Source organism: Vigna unguiculata, chromosome 5, assembly GCF_004118075.2.
Source record: "Vigna unguiculata cultivar IT97K-499-35 chromosome 5, ASM411807v1, whole genome shotgun sequence".
Taxonomy (NCBI): Eukaryota; Viridiplantae; Streptophyta; class Magnoliopsida; order Fabales; family Fabaceae; genus Vigna; species Vigna unguiculata.
In genome coordinates, this window is record NC_040283.1 from 26,401,752 (window position 1) to 26,414,112 (window position 12,361).

At 37.6% G+C, this 12,361-nt stretch overlaps 1 protein-coding gene across 3 annotated transcripts; it reads left to right on the plus strand.

The window, feature by feature from the left end:
* The first annotated feature begins 680 nt into the window (after positions 1-680).
* LOC114184923 (scarecrow-like protein 27) lies at positions 681-3,770 on the plus strand. Of its 3 annotated transcripts, none has more exons than XM_028072325.1 (2): positions 681-956; positions 1,083-3,770. In XM_028072325.1, exon 2 carries the CDS (start codon positions 1,205-1,207, stop codon positions 3,428-3,430), a length of 2,226 nt encoding a protein of 741 aa, XP_027928126.1. In that variant the 5' UTR covers positions 681-956; positions 1,083-1,204; the 3' UTR covers positions 3,431-3,770. The 3 variants fall into 3 exon arrangements, with proteins under 3 accessions (XP_027928126.1, XP_027928127.1, XP_027928125.1); XM_028072326.1 differs by having other exon boundaries at positions 681-951; positions 1,044-3,770; XM_028072324.1 differs by having other exon boundaries at positions 681-951.
* Positions 3,771-12,361: the final 8,591 nt, after the last annotated feature.

The following is a 12,361-nucleotide window of genomic DNA, read 5'->3' on the forward strand; positions in this document are numbered from 1 at the left end:
ATATTTTTCAATGTTTCTAGTATTTATTTTATATATTTATTTTATATTTGATCATTTTAAAAGTATCAGTTGATTAAACAGTTTAATTAAATGATTAATTAATCTTTGTTATTGAAATATATAGTTATTGGATAAGTTATTTTAGAAAAAAGGAAAATAGATAATAATTATTAAATGTTGTTATAATAGTTAATGCTGAAACATATATAATGGATTTTTATAAAGTTATGGAATTTTAGAGAGATTGTGTAATTTCGTAAAACTTTAACGTTAGGTAATTTTATTCTAATTTATTTTTCTCATTCACATGTATTTTACTTTTCTCATTTAGTTATGTAACAAAACGTTATTTGTAATTCTAGATTTTACGAATCAATTTTTTAAATAAAAATTAAAAACTTTGTTATGAGTATTTAATATAAAATGTTATAATATTCCAAGTATTTAATAAATTTTTTAAAGAATAGTTAAAAAAAAAACAGAATGTTAACAAATGGAGAGATAATATAACATACACCTTTCTCAAAACAAAACTAAAAATTGTGCGCACTACATTTACGAGTGGGGACAGAGTGTGACAGAGACCCTACCATGCGAGATAACAACGTCTACAGACAAAAGCCACATAAATATTATATTAATAAGCATAAATTTTAAGAGAGAGAAGGAGAGAGAGTGAGAGAGAGAGCACTTTACCACTTTTATATGTTGCACGCATCCATCCACAGCAGAAAACACAAGGAGGACAAGGGTACTCCACAGACAAGAGAAAGAAAGAAAACCCCATTTAAAGCTTTTTTCTTTTTGTACTGTGCACATCACAAGAAGAACAAAGATGGGTTTTTGAACCATCACATAAAAGAGAGAGAAACAAAAAAGAAATAGGGATATTGGAGAAAAACAAGAAGAAGCTGTGCAAGTGAAAGAAGATGAAGGAGGAGAATGAATGAGGTGAGGTGTGTTTGTTATTGTTCTTGTTTTTTTGTTGTTTGTTGTTGCTGAAATGGGTTTGTCGACCTCAACGACATGTATTTGACAACTAGGGTGTTAAAGCTCAGATCTTTGTCTTTTGTTCTCACCAGAAATTTCCTACTTGGTATTTTGAGGTCATCAATTTGTGCACCGAGTCCTTGACTGAAACCCAATTTCGTGGTTTTTGTGGGGTGGAGTTTGTTCTTCTACCAACTTGCTGGGGTTGATTTAGATGAAGGCCGTGCCCCTACCCTTTCAGGAATTTAGAGGAAACGGGGTGTTAGATTTTGCTTCTGGTGCTGTTGCTGTTTCAGATTCGCTGTTACTCCCACAGCAAGAGCAATTTCTGCAAAGGTGGAATCCCCACAGGGAAAACTATTGCTATGTGGGCATTGAGCCCACTTCTGGTTTGGACCTCAAAAGGAAAACAAGCCCTCCCACTTCCTCCTCTACACTGTCTTCTTCACGCGGCAGCAGCGGCTGCGGTGGAGGGTGCGGCTCGACCGATAGCACCACCGGCGCTGGAGCACCGAAGGTCTCGACTGAGAAGGAGAACAACCCACCTCAAGCAGGGTTAGAGGTTGCACAGGGAAGATGTGGGTTGGGAATGGAGGATTGGGAGAGTGTGTTGTCTGAGTCATCTGGTCAGGATAATTCCATTTTGAAATTGATTATGGGGGACATTGAGGACCCATCTCTGGGATTGACCAAGCTTTTGCAGGGTGGAAGCGCCTCTCAGGATGTTGAGTTCAATGGGGTTGGAGTGGGTTTTAGTTTGGTGGATCAAAGTTCTGTGCTTGATCCCATTACCAGTGTCAACTTTGTGACCAACATTGATCCCTCTGGTCATGGGAATTGTTCCGACTTCCCTTTCAATTCCCATACTAATGTTAACTCCAATATTTCCAGAGTTGGTTCTGGTGTGAATCCGCCTAACCCTGGGTTCCCTGATTCGGCTACCAATCTCTCACCAGTTTCACTCCCTCAGGGTGTTTTTCAGCCACAACAACAGCATCCAGCAATGGAACCTCTGGATGAGAAGCTGCAAGTTCTCTATCCCCAGTTTATTTTGAACCAAAATCAAACTCAGTTTATGGCAAACCCAGGTTCGGTTTTGCCTTTGAATTATGCTCAGTTGCAAGAACATCATCAGCTTCTCCCACAGCCTCCGGCAAAACGCCTGAATTGTGGCCCAAATTATCAGGTTCCTAAGGCACCCTTCTTGGACTCTGGCCAAGAGCTGTTACTACGGAGGCAGCAACAGCAGCTTCAACTGCTCCCTCACCATCTGCTGCAGAGGTCATCCATGGTGGTGGCCCCAAAGCAGAAAATGGCGAGCCCCAGCGGTGAAGATTTGGCAACCCACCAGCTTCAACAGGCTATAACTGAACAGCTTTTCAAGGCTGCAGAGCTGATCGATGCCGGTAATCTGGAACTCGCGCACGGGATATTGGCGCGGCTCAATCACCAACTTTCCCCCTTTGGGAGGCCTTTTCAGAGGGCTGCTTTTTATTTCAAAGAGGCCTTGCAATTAGGACTTCATTCAAATTCCAACAACAGTTCTATGACCTTCTCACCCACAGGCCTTCTGCTCAAAATTGGTGCTTACAAATCATTCTCAGAAATCTCACCAGTTCTGCAGTTTGCCAATTTCACTTGTAATCAAGCACTGCTTGAAGCTGTGGAAGGGTTTGATCGCATTCACATAATAGATTTTGATATTGGGTTTGGTGGACAGTGGTCTTCTTTCATGCAAGAGTTAGCACTGAGAAACGGAGGTGCACCTGAACTCAGGATCACAGCATTTGTGTCACCCTCCCACCATGATGAAATTGAGCTCAGTTTCACTCAGGAGAATTTGAAGCAATATGCTGGCGAGATAAACATGTCCTTTGAGCTTGAGATTTTGAGCTTTGAATCTTTAAATTCTGCCTCCTGGCCCCAGCCACTTCGTGATTGTGAAGCTGTGGTGGTTAACATGCCTATTGGCTCATTCTCAAGCAACCCATCATATCTTCCTTTGGCCCTTCGCTTTGTGAAGCAGCTCATGCCAAAAATTGTTGTTACATTGGATAGAAGTTGCGATCGAACTGATGCACCATTTCCTCAGCATCTGGTTTTTGCCCTTCAATCTTATTCAGGGCTGCTTGAATCACTTGATGCCGTTAATGTTCACCCAGATGTCCTTCAGATGATTGAGAAGTATTATCTTCAACCAGCAATGGAGAAGCTTGTTTTGGGCCGACATGGTTTTCAGGAAAGAACACTTTCTTGGAAAAACCTTCTCTTGTCATCTGGGTTTTCACCATTGACCTTCAGTAACTTCACAGAATCTCAAGCAGAGTGTTTGGTGCAGAGGACTCCTGGTAAGGGATTCCATGTTGAGAAAAGACAGTCTTCCCTGGTTCTTTGCTGGCAAAGGAAGGATCTCATCTCAGTTTCAACCTGGAGATGCTGACGACAGCCACTTTGCACCTTTGAACTGCCAATTAATTTTTAAATTCAAAGGTGCTTCACAACTTACTGCTTTTTATGATCTTTCTTGCTTCAATTTGCCTTGGCCATGGTTCCATGCTAATGAACTGTTTTTAGGATTTATTTTTCAGTAAACCAAGTGAACATATTAATTAGCAACTGAATGCCAATTTATGAGTTCTGATATTTAGTGTATTTCTATAAATATGGGCATTTTATTTATGCTTTTTTGCCCCATTTTCATTGCTTTAAGTGATGGACTTTTCTTGTATGCTTGACAGTAACACTAATCATCCTGTAAAGTTGAGGCTTTGTTTGATCCTGATAAAGTCTCTCTTTCTCTCTATACCAATGCTACTAGCTCAATTTGCTCTATGAAACTACTCATGTAGTTGAACATAGCTCATTAACTGCTCCCTATTATATTCACTGTGGATTCTTCAGTTACTTTGGTAGTCTGATATAAATTTTGTATGCATACCTTTCCCCTGAAAGAATTCATATTAGGCCATATTTGAGCACTTGTTGCTGTACCATTCATCAAAACTTAGTTATTAACTAATCTACACAATTATGCTTCAAGTCTTTCAATTTAAAGTTTAACCAATAATATTTTGGGACTCACTCAGACCCTCATTTGTGTATCATCCCCTACTCTGATATTAGTGGTTCGATTCTACATTTCATAGCATTGACACTTTTTCCATTTGCACTTACATCATTACCCTTATGCCTCGTTTCCAGCCAGTTACTTCAATCTAATGCCTTAATTTGTTTATTATTACTTAGTAAATCTACCCAAAGAAGTCATAAGTTAATTGCCATTTGTCACGGCTGATCTCAGGAGATTGAAAATAACTCTAGATACTAACTAGGCTAGTGCATGTTTGCGGCAATACTTTTGGATCATCTTTTCTCTCTCGTATTAAGATGGAAAGAGTGAGGATCCCAAATCTATGCGAAAATCTAATTCAAAATGAATCTGATCTAAAATTCTGTAACTGCTGGAGTTATGAATTCCTCGTTATTTTTACTTCACATTTCCCATTATTGTTCGTTTTCTCATGAATATTACCAAGGATAGCCTGAAAATTTTTTTGTAGGATCCTGTCACCTAAATTCTCTCTAACACATGTATCTATAGGGTATAACTAATCTTCATTTTATAATTCTCTCCTATGGTCAATCATAATGGGTTAAGTAAACCGCTGGATTCATTACTCTTTTATTACCATTATTAGTATTATGATTATTATTATTATTAATATTATTATAATATGTACGTCGCTGAATATTTAAGACATTGTGTATCATTTTATTTGGGCATGCCAACGCTTGTATTATGAATTTATAATAATACTTTGAACTAGAAGTTGTTCGACTAATTGTATTTTAATGAATCCCCTAATGAAATCACATGGGTCTAGTGTGACTGGACCCCACTTGAAATTAGTTTAAACTCTTCATTTAACTATGCTTTCAGCAAACACAATCATAATATTTAATGATTGAGGCCATGTTGTTGCATGAGAGAGATGTTTGGCTTCTCATTTGTGATTATAATTATTCTTGTCTTTAGTTTGTTTTGAAAAAATAAAAAAGAATGGCAAAGACGTCATTTTCCTGGACAATGAGGTACTTTGCTAGCCCAGAACAGATTTGCAAAATGCATTTTTTTAATACTATCATTAATTTTGAGTACTGTGATATAACCGAAGATGGTAGTTGTTATGGGGCATTACTTGTTTTTCTTAAGCAGGTTGCAAATATTTTAACTAGGGTTCACAAATAGAGATGAATACTGATTTTGTTAGCTATGCATGCGAGTGGTCCTTCTGAGAGGGCAGCACTGTGTGTCCCACATAACATATATAAATAAAAGAAAATGGAGAGGACCACCCTTCAATCTTGGGCAAGTCATCACTATAATAATTAAAAAGGGGGAATGGTGGTGGTGGGTTCCTTTATCAATTTGTTTCTTTCTTTCTTATTTATTTATTTTTTTAAGTAAAAGAAACATGGTGGATAATTAGAAGAGTGGTACATGAATAAAAAGAAATATGGATAATGACATGAAAGGGGAATAAAAGAAGAGATGGCAATAGGGAAGAGTAATTGAAGGATTCGTTACATAAAGGTTAGAAAGAGAAAGAATTGTTATGTAGATTTTTTTTTTTTTGTTTATAACAGATATTAAAGTAGATTCAGTAATAAAAAGGTTAATATTTTATTTCGATTTTAAATTTGCTTACGGTCTGGCTTTCAAAAGAACAAAGTTTGCATATATTAAATTTTAGGCTTAAATAGTAATTTGGTTCTTGGATTCTTTTAATGTGGTCCTATTTTTTATTTTTTTTTTATAATTTGGTCTTAATATTGGTAAATTTTTTTCAATTTGATAATTTTCGGTAAAATCATTAAAATAGTTAACGTGTTATTTTATGATTTTTTTTAAATTTTTTTAAATTTTTTTTAAATTTTTTTAAATTTTTAAAAAATGTACATGTGTCAAGCTCATATTATGACACGTGTCATTTTTGTGATTTTTTATTTATTTTTTTATTTTTTAAATTTAATTTTTTTAATTTAAAAAAAAATTTACATGTCAAGCTAATATCATGCCATGTGTCAGAGTTAGTTTTTTATATTCAATTTGGTCCCAATATTTGTTAATTGTTTTCAATTTAGTCCTAATTTTTTTTTTAAATTTAACATTTTTGTTCCTCTCCAAATTGAAACAAAATTTAATTTGTATATATTAAAATGTATATTTTTGTTAAATATTTTTAATTTAGAATTAGAGTTAGTTTAAAATTAAAACGAAAAAAAGCAATAACACCATTAATTTAAAATTTTAAGAGGTTAAAAATATTTAATTTTAAACCAACTCTAATTTTAAATTAAAAATAATTAATAAACATCTGATTCTGACACGTGGCATGATATTAGCTTGACACGTGGATTAAAAAATTTTAAAAATCACAAAAAATTTAAAAAAAATTATAAAAAATTATAAAAAAAAATCACAAAATGACACATGGCGATTATTACTGTTCACATCCATTAACTATTTTAACGGTGTTAGCGAAAAGGACCAAATTGAAAAAAAATTTATCAATATTAGAACGAAATTGAAAACAAAAAAATCAAAAGTAGGACCACATTAAAAAAATCGAACGAAAACTAGGACCAGACTACTATTTAAGCCTAAATTTTATAGGTTCTATTTAGTTTGTTAAAAATCTTGTTTTGCGTTATGGTGTCCACGTTGACTATGTCAAATTTTTTGGTAGTTTGTTACGACATATATCAAGTTGAAAATTTGAGTAGGATAAATGCATGAATTGACTATTTTAATTCGATATGTGCATTTAAGTGAGCAAAGTGAAAATTTTAAATTTAGGAAATTAAACTATAAAAAAAATAGAGTGGGACAAATTTTTTAATTCAATGTCAAAATAAATGAATGTTGTCACTTGATATAGTTTTATTTTAAGGTTTTTTAGAACTTTCAATTGAATTTATTTTGTTCAATAAAATTATTTTTTTCAATTGAGTTATAAATTAATTTTTTTAATTGAATTCTTAATGTTAATTTTTTCTGATAAGTGTAAACGGACAACCTAGTAATTATTCACCTTGCTTAGTTTTCGTCGCATATCATATTTTTATAATTTTAAAATTTTAATTTAAAATTGTATAATTATAAAATCATGATTTTGTGAAATATAAAATTATAATAATTTTCAAGTTTTATTCAAATAATAAAATAAAATTTTATAATTATATAATTTTGAATTAAAATGATCACTACTTTAAAATTCATTATTTTTTAGAAATATTATTAAAAAAATTAATACAAATATAAAACTATAAAATTAATTAATTATAAAACTAGTTACAAAATTACAAAAGTTATAAAATTACGAAATCATTTGGTTAAGTGCGAAGCGAGAATCGAATTGAACAATATAACATCTAGACTGGATATTACTAATTTAAAAATTAAAATTAGGAAATAAGTATAAAATTGCATTTAAGATAATTTGTTTATCAAAATGCGGCAAAATTTAAAACTTTAGTTTAAACGCGCCAACAAAAAAATTCAGAAATGCGTTCAATCCCGACAAATGTAAAGTAATTTGTAATACCGATTACAAAATCTATAAAATCCATAAAAAAATGTTTCCATGAAAACTAACTCCTAAGCTGGCCTCACTCTTGCTCTAAGTATCCACGTGCTCACTTGCATCAACATATGCTCCCATGTAACAATTTACATGATCATTGCCAAACACACACATATAGGGTGAGCTAAAATAAAATATACATCATAAGGTACATTATAATAACAAAATTAAAACCCTGAACCATTTTGATACAATCAACTCTCAGACCCCAACCATTCACATATTCCTCTGGACGCCTCTTGATTCTACATTCTTTGATGATTATATTGATCGACACTTGCTGCCACAAGTCTCTACTCGCTCCTCCGACTACAAGCCACCACCTAATAGTCCACATGCAAGAATCAATTTGCCACGACCACGATCTGCGACACCAAGTAGAGTTCCCCAATACAAACCGCAGTCCGTATTTGTCTTAAGACTACCAAACTCGTCGGATAACACCGAGGAGGGCAATCTTTCGGAACCTATCTGTACGAGCCATGATCTCGCACACTCCACTGGACTTCCAAAACCACCATGTCACAACCTCAAATGGCCACGTGTTACCCCAATACAAGTTACACTTGTAATTGGACCTCCAACAAAGAATTGCATCAAGACCTCCATCCAAAGCTGTGTAGAACCCTCCATGCAATCCAACTCTGCACCCAAAATCGCCTAGCGCTTCACACACACGCTTGATTTTGTAGCTATCGCTTGGCGGTCCCATCCACACCGTTAGACGCTACACTAGTAACTCAAATGTACTGGTTTATGCACTCTCAGACACAAATTCTAATGAACCAACATTTAAGGCACACAATCCAGATTACAATAACACATATTCACTTATTATAACATGACTCAAAATGCAACATCACCCTCCAATACGTTAATCATAATTGCACCTGTTCCTGCAGAGAACAAATAAGATAAGTTAGGCACAAGTATCACCTTACCCATATCCGCTATCTCCTTGGTTGGCTTCTCCCCCTTTGGCATGTATCGGCTTGGACCTGGGAGGGGTTACCTGCAGAAGGGACTCCGAAGCTTAAGTCAGCAAAAGCTCTCAAAAGTCAAATTAGGCGATTAATGGAGTAATGAATGCGTACCTTTAATTCATGGGGTCCATGTATATTTATAGATTATTAATTGTATCTGACCATTCCATGGGTCGGGCCTTGGCTTGGGCCATAGGTGGGCCTGGGCCTTAGCCCAGGCCCTTAGTCTAATTATTACGGGCTTACTGAATTTTAGGAGTGTTTTGATTTCATTAAGCATACCAGGGTGGTCGGCATAGGCCGATTACCTCTTTGGCGGCTCGTGCCATTATTGCTACTACGTGGTCTTAGGCTGGTACTTAGTGTCTTAGGTTGCCGGTTTATGTCGGGTAGGATTAGGTCAGTCTAGGTCGGTTACCTGAATAACTTCGCGTGTAGATATGGTGGACGTTTATTATTATTACTTGGTCGAATTGGCTAGGTGTGGTACACCAGTTTCCCAACCTTTACCGATATAGGTATGTCCAAATAGGGATTTTTGCGCTGTCGTTTCTGATACTCATGGCCTTTGGGATGGTTGTGTCGATTGGTATGGGTTGTGATTTTGGCGGGAAGAATTTTTATCGTTTGGGGTTCACACTTATAAATGTGGATTTCACGATGGGTGCATGCTTGTTGGTTCATTTGCGAGAATTTCACAATCAGAGATATTGCATGCGTTATACCTGTCCGACTAGTTCCTAGTTCCTGCCGTCAACTTTTCAGAAAAAATGTATGTCTAGTAGTAGTGATAGTGTGTCGTTGTCTTCGTCCAGTAGTGAGAGTATGGAGTCCGGGAGGAGTATAGGTAGACATGTTGACGAGGAGAGTACTAGTCCTGCGGGTATGGTGGGCAGAATTTCGATGGAAACGGTGACTGAGGTGCGAGAAGACCCTCTAGAAGAAATAGCGGAGAGTAACTGGCCGGCCAAGGGTGGCTATGGGTGGGTGGCTGCTAATGTTCGTAATCAATCGTCTTTATTTCAGTGGTCTCGTCTGCTGAATTCTTGGTTAAATTGTACCCCTATTATCGTGAAAGGTGTAAACAGGGGTATCGTTTCCTTGGAGCAGGTGAGCGCCATTGACCGCGTATGCCACGGGCAAGAGGGGGCGACCGAGAAGTTTTTTTACATGTACATATGCCATTTCTCCTAGTTGCATGTGAGGTTACCGCTGGACGACTTTACCATGGGGGTACTTCATGCGCTGAACATTGCACCTACACAGTTACATCCAAACAGTTGGGCCTACATGCAAGCCTTCCGTGTTTTGTGTCAATCACTATATCTACAACCTTCTCCTCGTGCATTTTTGTACTTTTATGACACTAGGCACCGCCAGCCGACTACTTCGTTATCTTTGGTGAGTCGCCCTAGCATCAGCAGATTGGACGCGTTCTCACAATCCTTCAAGCATTTCGAAGACGGGTACTTTAAAGTTGTGGTGAAAGAGGAAGGCAGGTCCTATTTCCTTAATGCAGATGGGAGCACAAGGTTCCCGTTTAGCTGGACGGGAAGCCCTTCTCGATATAAGGACATGGGCTCCGACGAGTTGTCGGCGATGGATAAGGAGGTGGTGGAGGTCTTGATGAAGTTTTATGATAAGTTGCCCACTAAGGGTCTAGTTAGGGTTTATAATTCGGTTCACCCGATTATTGATATTAAAGGTATCTGTTTATTACTTAAACTGTATTAATGTTTCTAAGTTGACTTAACTGGGTCTTGGTGCGTTTTTGTAGGGCACATGGCTCAATTCGGGAAGAAGAACTTGGCACTTTTCCAAGCGTTGAGGAAGGAGATGGCCATGAAAGCCAAAACAGTCGGGAACACTGATGTTCCAAACTTACAGGAGTCATTGGTTGAGGTACACGTGCATGGCGATACTAAGAGGAAGGCCGAATTGCCAGCTCGACCTAGCAAGGGTAAAGTTGTAAAGAAGGTCGGGGCGGCATTACTTGGGCCGGGGTCGTCGAGTGGGATGAAAGGGCCAAAATCCGATTAGATTGAGCTACCAGAAACGTTTGTTAGGAAAGATATCGATATCAATCTTCTAGAGACAATCATCAACTCGATTGACAGTATGGAGCCGGATCATCTTGTGAGGACTATGGTGGAATTTGGAAGTAAACCGTTGATTTTAAGTCGCCGAGTTGGATCTTTGTATCGTCGGGAAGTAAAAGAGGGAAATCGGGAAAGGATGGAGGAGTTGCAAGGGAAGGTTGATAAGTTTGCGGAGGAGAGGGCGGCCTGGAAGAAAGAGAAGGAGAGTTGGGAGGAGGAGAAAAAAAGGTTGGGAACCTGGAAGGTTCGATGCTTGGACTTAGAGAGTAAGCTTAACAAGAAGATAGCGGACCTGGAGGCTGACTATGACGATTTGAAGGAAAAATATGAGGGTGCTGAGGTTGAACTTGATGATTTGAAGGGTTGTATTATCCAAGAGCACATTAATGGGTTCCAGAAGGGGTTGCGGCAGGCGACCTTCTTTTACAAGGATGTTGATGCTGCAGACTCTAAGTTTGATGTAAATAAAGATGTTGTTGATGGGCAGCTCGTTAACGAGGCTGAGAGCAGCCCGAAGGAGGAGGTGGAGAAGGAAGCGACCAATGAGGAGAAGGAAGCGACGATTGCCGTGGAAGGTGGCGATGACAAGGCAGAATAGAAATTTTATTTTTTATGATTCGAAACCGTTATTGATCCTATGTCTGTAATAATTGGTACATCATGTCTGTGGCACTCCGTACATTTTTTTACTTTTATTTTAATGTGATTAATGCTTTAAGTATGTTATCTTGTTTGTCGGATGTCAATAGTATTGATGTTATGTTTGGCGAATTCCATTGTTTGTTGAGGGTGTTCGACCCATGCCGCTTACTTGTGGTAAGGGTGAGGAACTTAAACGAATTAACCAACAAGTTAAGGGTGTTCGACTCAGGCCGCTTACTTGTGGTAAGGGTGGGGAACTTAAACGAATTAACCAACAAGTTAAGGGTGTTCGACCCAAGCCGTTTACTTGTGGTAAGGGTGGGGAACTTAAACGAATTAACCAACAAGTTAAGGGTGTTCGACCCAGGCCGCTTACTTGTGGTAAGGGTGGGGAACTTAAACGAATTAACCAACAAGTTAAGGGTGTTCGACCCAGGCCGCTTACTTGTGGTAAGGGTGGGGAACTTAAATGAATATGAGAAGTGAAGTAAAGAATGGTCGTAAAGTTGTGAACCCTTCGTATTATTATTGAATCTAGGGTGCCTCGTTAAAACCTCCTCGGCCAAAACCCTCCTTAGGGAAAAAAGACTAGGTGAGGAAAAAGAGTACACCCAGGGTTACAAGTGTTTGGTGTGATACAATACATGTTTTTAACTAAAGTAGAACTTGAGATGGAACACATTCCATGTATTAGGTATTTCTTCCCCAGATAACTGCTCCAGCCGATATGCTCTTCCTCCAGCGTCTTCGCGTATTCGGTATGGGCTGTCCCAGTTGGCGGAGAACTTTGCCATCCTTCTTTCTTGCACTGCTGGCCATTCTCCAAACTAAGTCTCCTTTTATGAACGGTCTTGGGCATAGGTTGGCATTATATTTTCTGGCAGCTCTTTGTTTGGCGGCTAAGTTGCGTATATGAGCTTTTTCTCTAAGCTCGAGTAGGAGGTCGAGGTGAGTGGACATGTTTTGATGATTGTGGGTTGGGTCATATAGTTCTCGGCGC